Source organism: Eleginops maclovinus, chromosome 16 (assembly GCF_036324505.1).
Source record: "Eleginops maclovinus isolate JMC-PN-2008 ecotype Puerto Natales chromosome 16, JC_Emac_rtc_rv5, whole genome shotgun sequence".
Lineage (NCBI taxonomy): Eukaryota > Metazoa > Chordata > Actinopteri > Perciformes > Eleginopidae > Eleginops > Eleginops maclovinus.
The window spans coordinates 4,890,557-4,912,019 of NC_086364.1; the positions used below are offsets into that span (position 1 = coordinate 4,890,557).

At 36.8% G+C, this 21,463-nt stretch overlaps 2 protein-coding genes across 2 annotated transcripts; one reads left to right on the forward strand and one right to left on the reverse strand.

Annotated features, from left to right (window-relative positions):
• Positions 1-1,999: 1,999 nt before the first annotated feature.
• Positions 2,000-16,903, reverse strand: LOC134877874 (trafficking regulator of GLUT4 1). The gene is made up of 6 exons (XM_063903549.1): positions 16,384-16,903; positions 14,110-14,198; positions 7,779-7,999; positions 6,636-6,919; positions 6,389-6,521; positions 2,000-5,988 (listed from the first exon to the last, which is right to left on the reverse strand). Exons 3-6 carry the CDS (start codon positions 7,927-7,929, stop codon positions 5,972-5,974), a joined length of 585 nt encoding a protein of 194 aa, XP_063759619.1. The 5' UTR covers positions 7,930-7,999; positions 14,110-14,198; positions 16,384-16,903; the 3' UTR covers positions 2,000-5,971.
• Positions 16,286-19,863, forward strand: LOC134877866 (zinc finger and SCAN domain-containing protein 21-like). The gene is made up of 2 exons (XM_063903537.1): positions 16,286-16,546; positions 17,552-19,863. Exons 1-2 carry the CDS (start codon positions 16,294-16,296, stop codon positions 18,448-18,450), a joined length of 1,152 nt encoding a protein of 383 aa, XP_063759607.1. The 5' UTR covers positions 16,286-16,293; the 3' UTR covers positions 18,451-19,863.
• The last annotated feature ends 1,600 nt before the right edge of the window (positions 19,864-21,463 follow it).

Sequence of the window (21,463 nt, forward strand, 5' to 3'; positions counted from 1 at the left end):
CTCTCCGTTGTCACGTCGCTGGCTCCTTCTTTTCGAATTAAATGTTTCTGTCACATTAAAGTGTAAAGGAATCCTTCCAAAATGAAAAGCCTTTGTGCACAACAAAATAAAAGCATTTCCTGTAGGTGTAAGAGGGTTTTTGTGATTTCTTCTGAACACTGTGATAAACACAACAACATGTAAGAGACAATAATACTCAATAGTGTCTTTCCTCTCTACAATGGCAAAATATATGATTAAGTGATGGTCTTTATATTTATTAGGAAAATAACTAGCTTACTTATGTGTGTCATCAATAATCAGAGGCTTGGTGTATTCAAAAAACTGAGAAATGTACTTTTTATTATCAAACTGTAATCTATATGGGACTTGAATATTCTAAGGACTGTGGGATGCAGTTATTTTAAGCTCATTCATGTGTCAGGACAGAGAAGGTGTGTGGAGGCTATTTCACGAAACAACCAACTTTTCAACGATTGAATCGGGTACCATCTTTGAACTTATCCAGTTCTCATTTATGCATCCATGATTAGTTTTTAATAATCATAATAATTGGACAACAATTAGGCTTCATGGCCTGGAGGAATAAGGTATCTCAGGCTTGGATAAATTGTTAGTAGTTGAAAATCATCACTTCTCTCTCGCTCTCTTTGTTGTGCCTAACAACATAAAAAAAAATAAAGTGGTTTCTGCTGTCTTTGTGAATACTGTGCGCCTACTGTTCCCCATAGTTGTAGTAACACATGCCATATTGTCTTAATTCTCAGGTGGAAGCGAAAAATCCCGATGGAGGAAGAACAAGGGTTTTAGCCTTTGCTGACCATTTACATGCACAAAAACCTAAAAACACACTACAGGAAAGGGAAAAAAACTCCAAAGCATAATAAGGCCCCTTCAAAGGTGCCATAGAATGGAAAACTGTATTCACCTTGGCATAGTTGAATAAGGAGAGTTCGGTACATTGTGCTGACATACCGTAAACCTCAAACACCATTGTTTCCTCCTTCACGTGCAAATCATGAATATGCATGTCACAGCGGTAAAACGGGCGAATTACAACAATCCCTGTGTGTTACGTCACACACGGTAGTCCAGCCCCAACATTTGCATACACCAGCTGCTGGAAACACTAACACTAACACTTACCACTCCGTACCGTTGCTCTCCAATCTCAGACCAACTGGCTGTTCTTCAAATTCATCGGTTTCCTCTTCCGATAAAGGCTCCAACATGTAAGGCTGGATGCCAATAGCCTCCATGGTTCATCTCTCACAGTTTAGCGAACTTCACTTACTTCTGTGGGCTCTGAGGCAGCCATGGATTGCTCCTTGTAAACCAGCCAATCAGAGCAGAGCTCGTCATAATTATTTAAATGAGCCCCAAAAATAAGGCAATTCAGCGTGTATGGGTGAATGGGCCTGTAAAACCACATCGGGACATTTTTTGGATCAACCAAAGTTATATACCTTCTTTGTAGACATCACAGAACAATTTCAAATACCAGATAGATGCTTTCTATGGCACCTTTAAGATACATTCAATCTGATGAAATTGTAAAAAAAAGTATATATAATATATACAGTATATATATTTATTAATTACAATTATTATTAATTTCTTTATTTCAAGTGTATAGTTTTATAATCTCAAATAATATTAAAGATTTAAGAATTCTTACATTTTTGTTTAGAATATCCATATTTTTGTAAATGTACGACAGTAATCTAGTAAATTCGGAAGTTATTCCTCTATACAACCCGTTCCCCCGGCATTACCCCCCCTCATAAAATAATGTTAGGTTCCCTTCAGATTTCCATCCAGGACTGGGATTTATAGTAGACGCTCCCTGGTTCAGAGACGCCTGTATAAATGTACCAACACAAATTAAATCGCCCCGAGAGTAAATACAGCGCTGCAACCTGTAAAAGTGTCACGTTAAGACATGATGATTACCCTCAGATTTATTCATGAGCCTGCAGACGGAGAGGTGTTTAATGGGATTTATTCCCTGCAAACATGATCAAATAATCAACAGCAGTAGATCAACTTTAATAAATGTATTTGTGTACACTCATTCTGTCAGTTTAAGGCATGCACGGACACAGAAAGAGTCCGGTGTCGGGAAATAGCAATCAATAATTAGATAAGGATTCATGCTTATAGCACCCCCCCAGTGTTTTTCTTCTGTTAAGCAAGCAGGAAGCAGGTTATACTGAGCGTTACAAACAGTAGATTATCATGTCAATACAAAAAAGAGATCCAGAGAATGTGAATAGAAATATAAAAATACAAAGATCAGGGAATCAGGCGTCAAAAGAGCGTTTACAAAAGAAATGAAAATGATAGACGGACACAAGAAACAAATAACACAAGAAGACAGTGATGTTGAGAAGTTCTGCGGAAGATTTTCAAAATAAAATCAAAAGCTTATAAGATCTCATATTTTTATTGGACTGTTCTATAACTATTTAATGCAAATGATCTCGTTTTTATTATCACTCCCTATTTACAGCTCCTCATGTTTTAATTATTGTAGCCTTTCTTGGAACATTTAAGTAAATTAATACAAGTAATGTGCATTCATTATAAATCAAGCTCTTGAGTTAATACAGTGAATTATGAGCTTGATATAACACAACATAGCCTTAATCAAATTGACATTTTCCACGAAAAGAAAAATGTTAAGTGTACATAAATTATTGAATTGTACTCCTGAATTCATCATTATTGCTGTTGAATTAATGCAGCTAATCATGAGCATAAAAAACTGATAAGAGGAGTAAAATATGAAAAATAATCCAAGTGGCTAAATTGTTGGAATCTGGTATTTGCTAAGAACAATAACATGATTATTATTTGCATGTAATTAGTTAGTTCAATATGCATCTTTTTTGGAAAATTTCCAAAAGGACCAAAATAAACGATAAATGGTGAAAATCTTCCTCAGAACTTTTCAGAAATGTTCATGTGTAAAATCAGATTCTATATATATTTATACATACGTTTTTCCACTCACAGAACTTGTGCCAGTTGAATTACAGATTTGTGGGAATGTTTTCACATTTAACACCCTTCATGTTGATACCATTATTAGTTAGTGAAAAAAGGAACACAAATAGATTTAACAGTCGATTTAAATCAGTGGAACAACGTGATAAAACACTGTAGGCAACTCTGAGAGGTAGCGCAAGCAAAATCCATACAAAACCGTGTACCAGTACACAATAAACTGAGGGAAGCTAGCATTCGTACTGACAATCAAGCCGGGACCGTTGTTTTGCATAATGTGGTTAGTAAACATGCTACATACAGTGCGAAGGTGTGAGGCAACTTTACTTTCCTCCCCCAACCTGACCTCATCCAACCTCACCTCTACGCATAGACACCATCTGATTGGTGCAAAGTTCAACATTTATCTGCTTCCTTCTTTAAAAAAAAAACATTCTTGTGCAATCTTAGTGGCGAGTTATTTGTTGGTCAGTTATATCCGTGAGGAAGAAAAAAAATGTGGATATCAATCGCGTGCTGCAGGAATGAGTCCTCGAACCCTGAAATTAGTTAGCATTTTAACACTTCCTGATCCCTTCTCTGGAAGTCAATGCTTGTTTAAATGTGTTTTTGGTCAGAACTTTGTGGATAACAGAAGCTCTCGGGATTTGAATGTTTAGTTTAACGACTTTAAACGCGTCAGAAAATACTGTACTTGTCAATTTCTGAATATTCTTTGTGTCTTGAAAATGGTGGTTGCTAATGAGACGACTAAACGTCATCTTTCCGAACATTAGCCACTTTTACCTTTTACAGATTTTTTTATTTTCTGGAATATTCCACAATCAAAAAAAACATCCAATTAGCTCTTTGTGTACGGAACGAGGGAAATGCCAAATTCAGGGTCGAACTACTAAAATAAATATTTCCTGCACCTCTGGCATACACCAGGTGGACATAATACAATTTCCAATATTATTTATTTACAGTGCTACTCAGTTAGCGCTCCTGCTAAATGAGGCTATGGTATTATGTAAAAGCATTCTGTTATAAATACTGTAAACATGCACAGGTTATAATAGATGATTTGGATCTATAACAACAACTTATTTCCTCAAAGCCCCCATCCAGTTCCCAATTAGCACACAAACATTTAAGGAAACAGAAACACACAATCTGGTGTTTGGCACAGCGTTGCTGTTCGGATCTATACCTACAAAAAGTAATGCACTGTAATTGGTTAGTTTCTCACAAAACTAAGTCCTGGTAGTAAGGAGGTCGGGGGGGACCAGAAGTCAATGTTGATTTAATTGTAAACGTAACTTCCATAGTCATGTAACACCACTTCCATTAGTTATTCTAACCCAAATCACAATCTTTTCCTAAAACTAACCAAGTTGTTTTCTGTGAAGATCAAATGTTATATAGACTACGAAATGCAGGTAACAAGCCGAAATGGACTGTTTTACTGGACATTTGTAGGAGACTGCTCTAAAAATTAAGAATAACTTTTCGCAATATATCACAATCTTGTATGTGAATACGTTTAAATAATAAGCGATGCAAATGCAACAAACAGATGTGAAATATGTAATATGGCAACAAAAAGACGCAAATCATCAATTAAGATAAACAATATCAACAAGAAGATGCAAAACGCCAACAAAGAGACGTAAATTGTCAACAAAAATGTCAAAAACCAACAGAGAGACGTAAAACACCAACAAAGTGATGCAAATTGTCATTAGAGACACGCAAAATGGCCAAAAAGAGATAGTAAGCACCAACAAAAATATGCAAGAAGCCAAAAAAAAAACCACCCATAAAGAGACTCAAGACCTCAACAAAGAGACACACAATGTCAACAACAAAAAGCTGAAAACTCCAATAAAGAGATCAAGAAATCTACAAACCCAATACCCAAAATGATTTTTCCCATACGCTGTTTGTGGCTGTTTGCATGCATAACGCACAGTACTTTGTGTCCCTTGTGAAACCAGTGGTCAATGTTCATTTATTTGTGATCAAAACTTCAGTACTCATGTAACACAACTTCTGTTATTTTTACACCCTTCACCTAAAACTAACCAACTTGTATCTGATAAACACTGATGTTTATGTCTAAAAGACTGAATGGATGAAGCAACTTTAAGTCGAAGACATTTTCTGGATATTTTTAGGAGAAAAGACGAAAAACATTTAGCAAAATATCATATGAACCTTTGTATGAGTATTTTTTTTTCATACTTTATTATATATTTGTGTTTTTAAGGATTTGTGTTAGTTTGGGTCTCAGGGCATGACACCACATGTGGGATAACTCCCTCTTTATCCTTTCACTTTGTTGAAACAACTAATCGTAAATATTTGAATAGGACTATAACTGTATTAGATAGCAGTTTCCTTTATATTGGACTATAGAGAGAAGATAACGTGGACATTGTTTTAGTAAACAGCTGCTTAAATGGTCGTCAGCACTCTCTATGAGTGTGTCCACTTTAGGTTTGTGCACCATAAACAGCAACAGGAAGATCTGGATGATGAAACAAGAGTCTCTCTCTCTATAAATACTCTTAAAGTACGTCTTCATGTTCATGCCGGACCATCAGTAGCAGCCTCTCCCGCTTTCAGTTCACCAAGAATACCAAGTCTCCAAATATTTGGCATGAAAAATCGGAAGGTTTGCACCATTGCTGGACTTGTTGCATGGAGACTCGTATATCCCAGATGTGCTTGTGGACCACAGAGTGAAATGAACATCATGTGACCCACACTTTTCTCCTAATCCAAATCGAGGTGTGTGTGTTGGGGAAGTGTCCATGCTCGTTGTCGTGCAGCAAGAAAAACAACAGCAGGGAACAGATTTAGTTTTTCATCTGGAGCAGGCGCTGGAGAAACGATTCAGGAAGTATGGAGGGGAAACGGAGTCATTTCGGTCGGATGTCGTCGTGCAGTCGGTGTCGTTTTTATTATTATTTTCTAATCAGGATTTTAAAATTACTGCAGAGAGAAAAAAAGACAGAAAGTCACACATATTTAAGAATTAATCTCGACCCTAATATTATTAATATAACTACACTACTGTTTATATTGTAATTTGCATTATTCACATGTATTCTTGTTATTTATTGTAGTACAGTAGTATTAATAGTAGTATTAGTAAGTGCACATTCTAATTTAACTACAAACTAAATTGCACTTGTTTATTTAATTAAATTGTAATGGATTACATGTTTTAATAAAAATAAAAAACATGGAGCAAATGGTACCCTGATACCAATCCTGAACATCTTTTTGTAACATTTTGAAATGTTTTACTCATTACATTTTTGCTTAACTACAAATTTGAAGGACTTATGCTTGAGTTTTTGTGTATTTTTTGGTCTTCCTTGTAACTTACATCCCCAGTTTAGGGCGATGGCCGCAGCGATGATGGCAATCCCTCCCAAGATGGCGACCACAGACAGAATCATGGCGTTGCGCCCCAAACGGCGAGCTCCGTCCACGTTGCCCTGCTGCAGACTGTTCCGGGACTGAACAGAGATTAAACAGTGAAGAAGATGTCAAAAGATGCAAAAGACAAGGTTTTTTTTAAAACTCTTGGTCATTTGGTTTATTTCTACACAAACGAAAGTCTTTTGTCGTACCATCACGGAGAAAGTGAGGGCCACGATGTTGATGGGCCACAGCGGGCAGAAGCAGGACAGGATGGCGAGGAATAGGTAGTCCCGGGGCTTGGACCTGTCCACAGCAGCCTCCGTGATGCCGCTGGGCCTGCGGGTGAGGGAGGGCCGGGGGGAACCTGCCACCGACCCTGAGCGGCTGCTCAGACCGGGCCGGCCGTTAGCATGGCCGCCAGCCGCATGGAGCTTGGGCGACATTGAGGACACTGTAGGAGACGAGTCCGCCATCGCATGACCGAGGCCGTTATCTGCAAGACGAGTTTGCATAGAGGAAATTAGTAAAAAATAAAACTGAATGTGTTTTTAAAGATTTACACCTTTAGAAGTACCAATGGACTTGTATCTGAGAGGCATCGACAGGAAGTCTGAAAGTATGATGCACTAAAATATTGTATTTAGCTTTTTTTAATGATATTTGCTGAAATAATAAGTAAAGGAATAATGCTTACATTACTTCTGAGCAACATTTTCTCAATGACCCTAAAGGTGTAAAATGTCATAAATAAAATTCCATAAAATGTTTTACTTATATATGTTTTCAACTTTCCCTGACAATTCTTAAAAGGCCTGGTTGTGACTATTATTATTATTTTTGTATACCAAACTTTTATTTCCTGTGCAGAAAACTCTTTGTCCGGAAACCTGAAAAAATCTGGTTGAAAATAATAAAAGATTTCAATTTTAAAGGCAGGGCTTTAGATTTAAAGCCTGTTAATAAATAGTTGCTTTTATAGAATGTTAGTATTAACCATTTTTAAATGTGTTTAGTTATTTTATGAGCTGTCGTTATGCAGGCCATATGGATTGACAAAACAATCTAAAATCAAAGATGTCCCCAGTGCGGAACAAGGAAAAAAGGATTAAAGTAATCAGAAAAAATATCAACATTTATAACATGTTACAGTTTTGGCAGTGCAGATCTGCCAAAATTATATTTGTATTTAAAGGTGTTTTTTTTAACACCCTCACATTGGGAACAATGTGGCGAGCATAAATCATGCTTAAAGAAGTAAAGTAAAAGTTTAATACTTGGGTGCACTTAAATTAATAAAGTGCATGGGAATCAAGTGTTGGGAGGTGTCTATACACAGGTGCAGGTGTATTTACTAGTCTCTGCGTTGTCGATAACAGTCAGGTGAGCCATATTGTCCATTTGATTGGCTGCTGAAGCGTCTGCGGCCGAGGGCGGTTGAGAGGTCACGGCGATGGGGTCGCACGTCCCTTCATGCTGGGTGCTGATTGGCTGCTGGGACTCCATGCTGCTGCTGGTGGTGGTCGTGGGGCAGTGAACAGGAAGTGTTGAAGAAAAGCTAAAGGCAGAGCGCGATCTGAAACACATCACAGACATAACGCTTTATTTTGTATATTTATAAACGTTTTATTTGATTTCATTTATTTTTAAAATGTTTTTATAGCATCTGAGCGATGGCTGCTGAATGAAAAGCTGTTTTCTTTACAGCACTGACAACATGTGGGTTTCCAAAAAAAGAAGAACTAATCAGTTGCCTGGAGCACAAAATATGAGTATAAAACACCCATATCACTTTTATATAATATACATATTTGTCTGTGTGGGCAGATACGGTTCTATATATATATATATATATATATATATATATATATTATGAAGTCTTTCTGGCTTCTGATTTCAGACAGTGTTTATTGGATGTCACAATTAAATACCACAAAATGCATTAAGAAATATACCAGATTTAAGCATTCATGTATGGGATCAAATACGTGTCAATATTAACATTAACCACTAACAGCACAAATTTTAATTTATCAATTTCTTTATTTCCTTTTAGGTATTTTAACATTGTATTTGGATTGAATACGTTTTTTTTTTTTTAATCACAAGCCCCTAAAGACAAAGGAATGAAAATCACTTCATTGTTATTGTTTCTGGAATTGAATAACAAACACTTTTTTCTCTTTAAATAACAATGTGTTGTTTTTTTAACCATTTGTGCCCGTAAGCGTTTTATTTATGATTAAGATAACAGTGTATTAATCATACATTTTGCACCCAGGTAAAAATGGCTACACCACAGCTTTTCCTCTGTGAAAACAGCATCTGCTTTAAGATGACAAATGTGACATTTGTTATGATTGATCTAAAGTCAGGATTTTTGAAAGATTCCAAACAGTATGTTTATTATTATTTATGTAGTTTTGTGTTTCTTTACACTGCACTACACTATGTATGCATATCCTTGATATTCAATTTGTTATATAAAACTTGACTGTGCTCCAGGTTTTTTCAGATTGTGCTTTGTTTCGTCTCTTCTTCAGCCAAGCAGTTTTGCAAATGCCAGAACATTTTCCACTAAAGGGACATTTGGGCTGCAGATGCAATACCTGTCTGCGCTCTGATGCAGCACTGAGAGAATGTTCCTGCATCAGGGTGCACACTGCTGCAGCCCTCCCGCAGCCCTCCTGCAGCCCTCCTGCAGCCCTCCCGCAGCTCTTTAATATCCCATCACATCGATCGTGCGTCGTTTCATCATAAATAAATGTTATTGTGAGTCTGTCAGCAGATTATAAACAGACTCATTGATCTGAGCGACAGCCCACAGGCCCGACAGCTTCCTAGAGAGCAGATTTAGGAGAAATCTTTGCTGCAGCAGCATGAAGCGACACACTGAGGACTGTAGGCTGGATCGATGACACACCCCCCCCCCCCCCCCCCCCCATGCTGCGGTGCTGCTTCAGCTGACAAATGCAGTCTTTTGTTATTTTCTGCTCCTCTGTGTGCAGCCTGAGGGGCTGATCCAGAGGAGCTCTGCAGAAAAGTTTGGCATCACTGCAGACACTTTCAGTTTTGGTACTTAGTATATTAGTAGTAATAGTATATTTTGATGCAATACTTTTTTATTTTACAAAATGTAGTAAAAGTAAAATGTTGAATGCCAGGCTTTAACAGATGTATACTAAATGTCTCACCATCTAAGGAATTCCAACCAGAAACCTAACTAATCCCAGTGGCTGGTGATCTACACCCCTCCCCCTGTGGTGTTTGCTGAGTAGCATTTAATCACATGTATTTCATCACTTGTACCCTGATACTTGGTGGATCGATGAGTCATTGCAGGTGGTTTCCATATAATTAATCAACGGGGCGTAACAAGTCTGACACGCATTCACTACATCATCCATCTTTCGACTGCTGCCTACCTGCTTAGGACCCACCAAAATAATGCACTACATCTGTACCTGTACCAGAGTATTTCTACACTATGGTATTACTGCTTTTCCCTAAGTACAAAGTTGGAATACTTCTTCCACCTCTGCATACACTAACACAATAAAAATTAAACAGCAGAAATACAAAAGAAAAGAAGGTGTGTAAGTAGAATTTTTAAAATAAATACATAAGGGATAAATTGAGTAACCTCACCTTGCAAATCATAATAAGCAAATACAGAAGTCATAATACAAATATAAAATAACAATCATCATAAAATCAATAAACAAACAGGAAGTAAGCAAAAAAAAGTAGAGAACAGGCGCTGCTTTTAGCTTCAGAGAGCTTCACTGTGGTGGGGAATTGAGATGAAAGAAGCTACTGTATCACACCCACACACACACACACACACACACACACACACACACACACACACACACACACACACACACACAAACACTCTCCTTCTAATGAAGATGAATAAAGTCTTTAAAAAACCTCTTGTATCATCAGGAAAATGCTTCGTCACAAAGCTGAAAACAGGACGGTTTTTCTGAGAAACTCATTGAAAGTTGAGTTTTTAGAGATACGTGTTTTACAGGACAGTAACAATCTACCATAATATGATGATCTTATAAAATATGATGCATTGCTGCAGATCAAACTTGCTAAGGAAGTTAAGAAGTTAAAGAGGCATGCAAATGAGTTGCAAAGGTTAAAACCCTTGTGTTCCCTCCAAAGTTTCTCTTCCACACACCCCATTCACACTCCACCATTGAACATTAAAGCATGGAAACATGTCAAAGTAGAGGCACTAAATACAAATAGGAACCTGAAAATTAGCACAAAGTGGCCCCTTTAAAACATTGTACAGAAGTAAAATACAACATAACGCAGATTGCAGGAATTTTACCTAAAACAGCCACGCCTAAAACCAAAGGAGCGCTGCAGAACAGTAGCATTTCACATCATGATGCAGAAAAATAAACGCTTTGAATGAGATCAAAATGAGTAAATTCTTCCTCTCATTGTCAGGTCAGCTAAGGCTGTACCACAAAACAAAACAAAAAATATTTAATGTTTTTATAATTGTGTCGCTTGCTTTTAAATCAGTATTGCTTATTATATTGTTTTTAATCCGTTTTGTAAGTGTCTGTTTCCACTTTAAAATGTGCTTGTAAATGTTAATGCTGTTTAGTATTATGCATTATTAGTATTATCTGCTTAACAGCTGTTTTTTTAAAGGTCATATAAATAAAATGGACTTCATAACCTATTTTTGTGACATTGTATCTAGCGGTGGAAGTAAAAAGTGCAATTTCAAAATATAATTAACTGATAATATTTTACTGTAATTTGCCTTTTTTATGTGAGGAATAAAATCTTGTACAACTTGTACCATTTATTAAGCTATTAAAGATTACACAAATAATAATATTAGCTAATTTAATTAATTAATTTTCCTATTTTATGTACTGAAAAACTATAAATTGTACTATTTATTTCATTTTAGGTTTTTAAATTCTATTCTATGATGAACCTAAAAATGTTAGACAGATATAGTGCAGTTAAAAATGACTTACTGTATAAATGATTTACTCTGAGATAAAGTACCTAAATACTTCTCTTTTTTAAATCTCCTTGCCCTTTAGAGCAGGAGAAAAGGTGACAGGTTACTGAAGAGGTAGGGGGTGTGAACATCCATTAACCCACTGTTCTGTTCGCCTCTTCTCTCTGGATGTTCAGGATTAGCTTCCTCTCAGGAGTCCGGGGGGGGATTAGCTCAAAGTGACGGCAGTTAAAACATCACACCAAATGTTGGAGCTGTCAGTAAATACTGATAATGGCTGATCAGTGTCTGAAGCTGTGGAGAAGGCTGAACAAACGTAGTGTTTGTGATAGAATCCATGTTCTAATTTAAATTCTGCACTCAGAAATATTAATACGTATCTATATTTTAGATCACTTTCTGGAATAAACAACATTTTGCATGAAGACTGTCTTGCACCGGTTGATTTAAAGAACTTTAACTTGTGGTTATATTTACTTTAAAAACTTTTAAAAAAAAAGTTTTTCAGCGTGTGCTTCTTTGAAATACATTTATCAGGTTTTTCCCCAAAATCTAAAACCTTAAAACTTTTTTTCACAAATGGCTGTCATTCCTGTCTTGTTCTAAGACACACACACACACACACACACACACACACACACACACACACACACACACACACACACACACACACACACACACACACACACACACACACACACACACACACACACACAGATCACATTTCCAGTGTTTTCCAGCAGGAGACTTCGTCAGAATGCAGTAAATCTCTCTTTATGTTCAGTTTGACCTCTTTAACTTTGGTACAGATTTTATTACAGATTTCAGCACACAGCAGCAGATACGCTCTGCAGCCAGCTTCTCTAATTCAGCCTCTGCTGCAGGAAGTCACACACACACACACACACACACACACACACACACACACACACACACACACACACACACACACACACACACACACACACACAGAAACACAACACAACTCCTTAATGTTACATGTAAATATGCAAGAGAAAATGCATACATTTCCAGAAATGTGAAGATTGGATAAAGCCAGGTTCAAAATTCTTTCATTTTGTTGACATTGATTGAAATGTTTTACAGAGGGGATTTTCTTTGAATGACTCCATAAATCAGAAAATACTGTCAACAACCAGACACAAAGAATACATTTCTCCATGTTTATATAACATAATGCTCTATAAGTCAGGTTCTGAATGAAAGGTGGACAAACCCCTGTGTAGAAAGCTTCAGAATATAAATAGGAAGAATAAAAGTAAAGATTGGTGTATGTCAGTGCTACTGAGGTGGACATTTTTCGTTAAAACTTTGAGAAAAACTCACTGTAAGAAACCTGCCCTTAAAGGTATTGTACAATTCATACATTGTGTACACACTACAAGGGAACAGGGTTACAAATGTAACTAGTAGATATCACCAAGACACTTCCCCTGTAGATAACCTACATTAAGACAATCCATTTCTATATTACAAGTTTTCTAAATTGTTATCTTTAATATGCAAATGAGGCATTATCTAATACTAACCTGTGGTGAATTTAATACAATCTACAGACATAAATAGACAAAGTTAGTCAAATCAAAAGCTAAATGTGGATGTTTCCTTCCAATACCCTAAAAGAAGGCTAAATTATGTAAAATGTCTAAAAAAAAAAAGGACAAGTGCATGACTTTTCTTTTGTGTTTTACAATTATTGTCACCTATCTATCTCCTTTACTGGAAAGAAGGTGATTTATTCGTCTCAGACATTTCAGAAATCATCTGAATTCATATTTCACAACTCCAAACACTTAATATTCTTTTCAGACACAATGCAGTGGTAAAAGAAGACACAAATTAACCTAGAATTGGGCAATTTTGTCAAGGAAAAATACCTTTTTTACTGCTGGTTAAAGCATCCCGCTGGAGAGAGCACTACTAATTCTGCACCACTGATGTAGTAAAGATAATCAGAGAATGGAGACTTTTTTTAAATTAATGTTCAGTTTTCTGTGCCATTTTTGTTGTGCATCTTTTGCATTCTATTTTATTTAGTTTTTAATCTTATTTGCAATTGATTCTATTCGTTTTCATTTCCATTAACATGCCGTTCTATCTACCATTTTATATTTATTGTACGTCTATTCCTGGTCGTTACGCTGCATATTCTGTATAAAAGGTGCTATAAAAATTAAGTTAAATTATTATTAATTTAATAATATCTTTGTTCAGACAAAACAAGACATGTTTCAATAAAAATCATTCTAAAAACTTCAGGTTATCATTTCATATTGCAATGTTTCAGCATGAAGGAGGGACATGACATGAATATTAAAACAAAGGAGCAGTGATTCTAAAATCCCTTTGCTTTGCTCTTATAAAAAGATGAAACAAACAGTTATACAAACAGAGAAATGTAAGAATGCCTTTGTTTCTTCTGTGGAGCAGCAGAGCTAAAAGATAGATGGATGTGATGCTTTGAAAGCAACATGATGCCAGCCTGATTTGATACATAATTGAACACACGGATGCATGTCTGACATCGTGTAGAAATGCATCAGCACCAAAGTGTGCTGCAGCTGGAGCCGACACACCCACAGAGCCCCTGTGGCTCAAGCAGCACCCAATAGTAGTTTTTAAAAACATGCATGTGAGATAAAAGAGGGGTTTCATCTTACCTGGTGCTAGTCCACAGGGAGCTGCAGGCTGGTGCTCATCATGCTGCAGCAGGAATACAGATCCAGAGGTAGGAGGTGGAGAAACAGCACTTGAAATAAATATATAAAAAACAATCAGATTCCTCTTTAAATACTCTGTTTTATCTTTAATTAAATGATAGAGTATGTCTTTAGTCTGCGCCTGTTTTTATTGATTCTTTTTCTGCTCGTTTCTGGTGATGCAGAGTGGAGGATGCTGCAGCTTTCTGTCTTCCTCTGCAAGAGGTAAAAGGGGAGGGAGGGCTGCTATAAGTGTGTGTGTGTGTGTGTGTGTGTGTGTGTGTGTGTGTGTGTGTGTGTGTGTGTGTGTGTGTGTGTGTGTGTGTGTGTGCGCGCGCGTGTTCGTGCATGTGTGGTACAGTAGCTTCATCATCTCCCATCACAGTAAAGCTCACTGATGCTAAAAGCAGTGCCTGACTCAACATTTCAAAATAAAAGCCTACGTTTTTCGCGTATAATGCTTATTAAGGTGATGCTCCTCCTTTAAACCCCAAGTTATAATTTATAACCCTTTTTTTACAACAGTAATAGTAGTAATAATACAGCTCACTTCATTCATTTTATAAATGGTGTTTAATCTTTAATATCTTTTATATTGATAATCAATATAAAGATATAGTAATTATACAAGGAATATATTATTATATTGATAGGAAAATAGATGGAGAAAATACATTTATAATAATAAGCAGAGATTATAAAACACACATGTTACATTTGACATTCATAGATAAAACACAAATAAATATGTTTTTTTTAACATGTTATTGTGGATATTTTTACTTGCATATAATATACCTAGGTCACGTGTGTGAATACCTGTTTTGTAACGTATTTTTTAAGCTACTATGAGAAGACTGAATAAAGGTTTAATCGGATCGTATGATGTTTTATACATAGTGATCTTATTTTGGAGGAAAACGAGCCTACTTCTTGTATTGCCTCTGTTAACTTCACTTTTTTTTTTCTTGCTGCCCCTTTTTCTGCTGACGGAGCAAATCTCCAACAATGCACCAGTCTCTGTCCACACACACATTCTGCACCGAGAATATTAATATATAGAAATATTGTTCTGAGGAGGTTTAAATGATAATAATAATAATGTTAGTATCAATAAGATATAATGTTAACCCCTGCATCATGATATTTATAGCAATTAAGACTAAATCAAATTTAACACAACAATGTTTAAACATTAATATGTATATAGTTTGCATTGGACAGATGTTTTACTTAAACTGTTTCATTTTTAAATGCTTCCTGTAAATCTATTCCTGTGTTCACTGCCCTCCAGTGATGAACTGCATTACCACATAATAAGTCTTACACGAAATATATGTCTGCATTTAAGCTTTTTTTTTTAAGCAAGAAAGATGTGTAATCGGTTTTTTTTCCCTTGCACTTCTGTATGAGTTTTGTATTCTTATATACCTAGTGATACAGACATTAGAATATTTGTATTTATATTTTTTTGTATTTGAATTTTATTTCAATAAATCCCTTACATATAGTATATACAGCTCGGGGGAAAATTAAGAGACCACTTCAGCATTATCAGTTTCTCTTGTTTTATTTTTTATAGGTAGGTCGTTTGAGTTAAATGATTTTAAAATGTTTTTATTGTATTCTATAAACTACTGGCAATTTTTCTCTGTGTTGGAATTCAACAGACACTGGAATGGCTGCCTTACATGTAGAGATAAAGATTTAAGAAAAAATTGGAGTGGTCTCTTAATTTACTGCGCGGCTATATATATATATATATATATATATATATATATATATATATATATATATATATATATATATATATATATATATATTATAACAATGCTTTTATTTGTCTTTTTATGTTTAGAATATTTTCTGTATTAAAATGTATTTTATATAAATCTTCTTTAATGTGTGTTCAATAAGATCCAATAAATACAAAAAAAGGGAAACGTTGCCAAGACCTTTGCAGATTTGTCGTTGGTATTATTTTACAAGATACTAATAATAATACTTTTTTCACATTATTTTTGCCTGGTGTGTAATAACTTCCTTTTTGTTACTGTTCTTTTTGTGTAATATCCTATAACTCTTATTTTTATTGAATGTCATGTTCTTCTGGTGAAAAAAAGCTGTTTCCGGTTTCGTTTGTTGATGTGCTCTTCTGTTTCCGGTGTGGATGCAGCCGCGGCAGCTGTTTATGGTTCATCCAAAATGACCAAACTGCAGCTACTGAACGCCTACCTGACGGAGCGGCTGACGGTGGTGGTGAAGGAGATCTTAGACGTGGTTGAGGACACGGTCATCGAGTATCGGGAGGAGACCGCCAGGACCAAGCGGGAGAACGAGAGCCTCCGGAGGCAGCTGCGGGACATCCTGCTGCTGGAGGCCGAGACGGAGTGGCTGAGTAAGGGCCGAGCTAGTCTGCTAGCCTTTGAGGCGAGCTGTGATGGAACAGCGTTCCAAACCGCTCTGGAAAATATCTGCCTTTATTATTACAAATCTATTTACCTTTTAAATCAACTAAAACATTCACCTTAACATGTTGCCATGTAGTTATAGTGCCGGCTTTAAATTCGGCACATGTAAGATTGACCAACTAGTCTAAATTTATGACAAATAAGACTTTTGCAGCAGTTACTGTTCCTTCCTGTTTTCACTAGCAAGCAACAGTTTCAGTTCCTAAAATACAAGTATACTGACATTGAGAAGCACTGCTTTTTGGACTATCAATTTACAATAGGCCGAATTAACCTTTGAAATGTATTTTTTTCTGAATTTGTACAACCCTTTGCTTATAGTGTATGTTGAACGTTAAACAACATCACCTTAAATTGCCAGATGGCGTGGTGCTTAGCTCTGGTGCTATTGCCTTACTAACTTACTGAATGCCTGTTATTCTTGTTTTATTAAAGGGGAATTCCTGTCTGCAGTCAGAGGACCGATAGAGAGGAACAACTCCTCACTCAAAGGGTTTAATTTAGGAACAGTCAACAAATGATGTGTTTAAATGACTGAAAACCAATGTTATATTAACTCCCCATATTATTGAGAACTAGGCTAAAACAACTATAATAATTGTGTCTTGTGTGGCACTTCTTTTTCATTACTGATGCAAAATTATTTGAATAGAAGATCATTTGTTTTTTAAATAGCTTCAATGTCATGTGACCTGGTGACTTCAAATCAATGCAGCGTTGTATTACTGCACTGGACAAGTAGGACATGCCTCTGTTTATCAAAAAGCACACCTAATGAGTGCCTAGTGTGAGAAGACAGGTTAAAGTAGGAGAGAGAGGGACATACTGGTTTAATCTTGCAAGGTTTTATTACTATCACACATTCCCTTACATTTTTGCTGGCGTCACAAGCATTTCTTTATCATCTTGAATCTTTGTTTCTGTGGTTCCAGGGTCCAACGGGTCCAGTCTTGGGCTAGAGTCTCCGGAGCAGAGAACCTGTGATCCAGAGCTGCGGCCCCACTCCAAGGAGCCCGACTCTCCACTGAACCAGCAGGGTGTTTCTGTGCAGAGGGATACTTCCCCCCTGCAAAATTGGAAGCCAGCTGATGCCTTGGAGCCCGCACTGAAGCCAGACCCTCAGACGAAGGACCCCTCACCTCCTCCAACTCACTCTTCCTCGGCCCCTAACATCCAAATTGAAATCCCTGTGCTGATAGAGGAGCCTCTGGCCCAAACCCTGATTAAAAGTGAGCCTGAGGAACACACAGTGAGTGAACCTGACTCTGTGCAGGAGCAGGCAGCTGTCAGAAGCAGGACAGTGTTGGTGCGTGTAGACAGAGAGGAAGCTCACAGAAACAGGAAGTGCTCTCCTGAGAGAATTGCAGGTGATGACAGTGCAACAGCGGGTTACATCCCCGAGCTTGTCCACCGCTGCCCCCGCTGCGGCGAGGCGTTTGGCCATGCCGGCAGCCTGCGACTACACCTGGAGCAGAAGAGGAAGGCCTACGCCTGCGACTGGTGCTGCAAGTCCTTTGCGCAGTCGGCGGACCTGCGGCGCCACCTGCGCACGCACACGGGGGAGCGGCCACACCGCTGCACCTTTTGCTCCAAGAGCTTCAGCCAGAGGGGGAACCTGCGGCGCCACCTGCGCATCCACACGGGGGAGCGGCCGTACAGCTGCCCCTACTGCTGCCGCACCTTCAGCGACGGAGACACCATGAAGAAGCACAAACGCACACACTCAGGGGAGAAACCGTATGGCTGCGAGCAATGTTCCAAATCCTTCACCAGCGCCAGCGGGCTGCAGATACACTTAAAGAAGGACATGTGCTACGCGGCTAACACCTAATGCGCAGCTGCAGCAAGGACATGCACATCTGCGTAGATTGGTGCAGGAATGAGTCCTTAAACCCTGAAATGAGTTAGCATTGTAGCACTTCCTGTTCGTTCATCTGGAAGTCAATTACATTTTTGTTTCATTTTATAATTTGAAAGAAAATTCAGCACTTTTTTAATAAAAAATATTCATTTACTTGTTCACGTTGCCGTGGTGCATAATGCTGCATACATAACACAGTTAGAGAAATTAATGTCTAAGGCTTTCATGTGCCTTAAAAACAGTGGTTGCTAACCAGTTGCTAAATGGGACTTCTTAACATCATCATGCCCAACATTAGCTGCCTTTAGCTTTGCGGTGGTGACTTGAAGTCACGTGACCGTGCTGTAGTTCCTCTATAGCCTAACGTTAGCTTTGTACTTCTGGAGATTGCATTTACCCTTAAATGTGGACATTATCCTGCTTAACAAAATGTGTAAGTATCATTAACATGTGTTTGCCACATAAAACATTTTCTGCAAGATTTTAGATTTCAGTGGAGAAATCCTGTTGGCTCTTTGTGGAGGGAACCAGGGAGATGCTAACTTCAGGTTCAGACTACAAAAATACATTAATCCTGCACTGCTCCATTAATGTTTATTCTAAGTAAAGGACGTTAGCATTACAAGCCAGTGGGATTTATAAAATGGTAGATCTCTATTTATATATCTTTATGTATTATTTGATGTATATCATATTTTATATTGATATCAAATATGCCAAGTAAATAAACAACTTCAACATTTTAATGAAGTCGCTGTAAATTGTACCTAAGAACAGTACTTGAGTAAATGTACTTGGTATATTTCCACCACTGGATATATAGCGTCTATATAACTATCCTGCTGGCTTGTGATGCACCGGATGATGACATTATTTATACTTTACTTTTGCTATGATTTCCTCCTGCTGAGAGTCTTTAAAGCACTTTGTTTGGATTTACTCTGAAAGGGACATGAAGTAGTCTATAGGCAGCTACACAGTCGAACTTATGTCATACCTGCATTAATATATATTTATTTATTTTGTATTTCTCGAGTTGTGACTCTCCAGTGTAACACCACACTGGTTGCTGCACAACTCTTTTGAATATTGACATATTATTTATTTCCTTTTTTTTTTATCAGTGTATAAACTATATCTGATCTCACAGCTCACAGTATTCATTTTTTTGAGATAGTGATTGGAAATGCAGATTAGATAGCAGATTTGTTTTTTTCTCTGAAAAACCAGAAAAGGTGTGTGTTAGCAGATAGTTATGTGTGTAGATCTTTACTGTGGGATTGTTAGTATTTTGTATTGAGCTAAAAATCTTTTAGAAAAATAAATGTTCAGTCAAACTGTTGTCTCGAAAACGCTGATTTCGAATAAAGTTGTATATTTAGAGTCCTGCGCACCGATCACTTTACCTTATTGACTTTTGACACTTTCACTTTATGTGCAGTACTGATCATTTTCATTTGATCGATCAATACTTTTTAATCATGTCTAGTATTTTGTTCTAGGCACACATTTTGTCTTCATTTTTCCCCCAAAATATATTATGGTAAACATTTTCCCCAAAAAAATATTACATTTTATAATGAATGACCAAAATACTCTTAGAAAAAAGAAATTGACTTAAGGACTTTCTGCAGCAGATCTTTGGTGAAGAGAGATTCCTTACAAAAGCTGCACAATGAGGAATGGCCCAATGTGTTTGGTGTATTTAGGCCCGAAAAGATCTGCACACATTCAATATTTGTTTTTGTATTCAAACAGGGCATCTAATATAAAACATTCGTTAGAAAAAAACTTGTTGCAGAAAACATAAATGTTCCTGATATGTGGCACAAACTAAAGTGTCAACAAATAAAGACATAAAGCAGACATTTTAAATTTCATGTTAAAAGATACATTTGGTTGGCCTCTTATAATTAATGGACATATATGCTTTTTACCACAAGTTTGAAGACAATAGCTGCTTTTGTTGGACGTTTCCAATGATTCTAGGCGTTTTGGTGCAGTGTTCCTCTCCGACTGCAGGGGGCAGCAGTGACACACTACACTGCGTCTGTGTTGCATTCCAAATGTATTTATTGATCGTACATAAAACACCTGATAGAAATGTAAGAACAACTGTAAAGCACAAGATCATTGTAAACAACAGTTCTACGATATGTATATTAATATAGATATCGTATAGAAAGCCACACTCGTACAATCATACAGTCGTGCATAAAAGAAGAAGAACACTGTAAACATAAGACTCCCAATATGTACCTGAATGCCTCATCATGTCTCAACAATTAGAAAAACAGGCAGCATGAGTATAGAGATATAAATATCAACATATATCATCATGCAACACCAAGGAAGAACCACTTATTCATAAATCATTAGCATCGTGGCAACAACAGGATGCACAACGTCTGGTTTCACTCTTTAGAGCAGGAATATGACGGAAACTCAGATTATATATCAGGTTTAGACCCATTTGAGCAACATGATGCCTTTTAACACAGGCTGAAATGGATGCTGCTGATGAGAAATATTTCATAATACTGTGCAATATATTTTCCTGTTGGTTAAGCCCCTGCCTTAAAACAGCTGTCATGAAATCATGTTTAGCAACTGTAACGTGGCAAATAATAAAAAATGTGCATTGATAAAAAAAAAAATGTAACATACACTTTTTAACATAACATGCAATAGAACTTAAATGTACTTTTCCCATGCAATGTGCATTGCTGTAAAAAAACATATTACTTATTACTTTTTCAATATCATTTGCATTGGTGAACAAATAAGTCAACCTAACATGAGTTTTTTACATCATCCGCATTGATGTTAAAATGCATTGATGTTTAGTTGCTTTACATACATATCTTATGCTTTGAATGTTATTCTATTGGGCCCTGATGTTAGTATTACTACTTATACACTTTATTATTATTACTCTTTATATTTATATGTCTATTGTTTGTTAACACTATGATGAAATATT

Bases quoted from the DNA above. Each gene is read 5' to 3' on its own strand.
- LOC134877874 (XM_063903549.1), bottom strand. From the start codon at position 7,929: ATGGAGTCCCAGCAGCCAATCAGCACCCAGCATGAAGGGACGTGCGAC. The intron at 6,920-7,778 runs GTAAATACACCT...CTCGTCTTGCAG, and splicing joins TATCGACAACGCAGAGACTA to ATAACGGCCTCGGTCATGCG. The intron at 6,522-6,635 runs GTACGACAAAAG...ATCTCTGTTCAG, and splicing joins CCCTCACTTTCTCCGTGATG to TCCCGGAACAGTCTGCAGCA.
- LOC134877866 (XM_063903537.1), top strand. From the start codon at position 16,294: ATGTGCTCTTCTGTTTCCGGTGTGGATGCAGCCGCGGCAGCTGTTTAT. The intron at 16,547-17,551 runs GTAAGGGCCGAG...CTGTGGTTCCAG, and splicing joins GGCCGAGACGGAGTGGCTGA to GGTCCAACGGGTCCAGTCTT.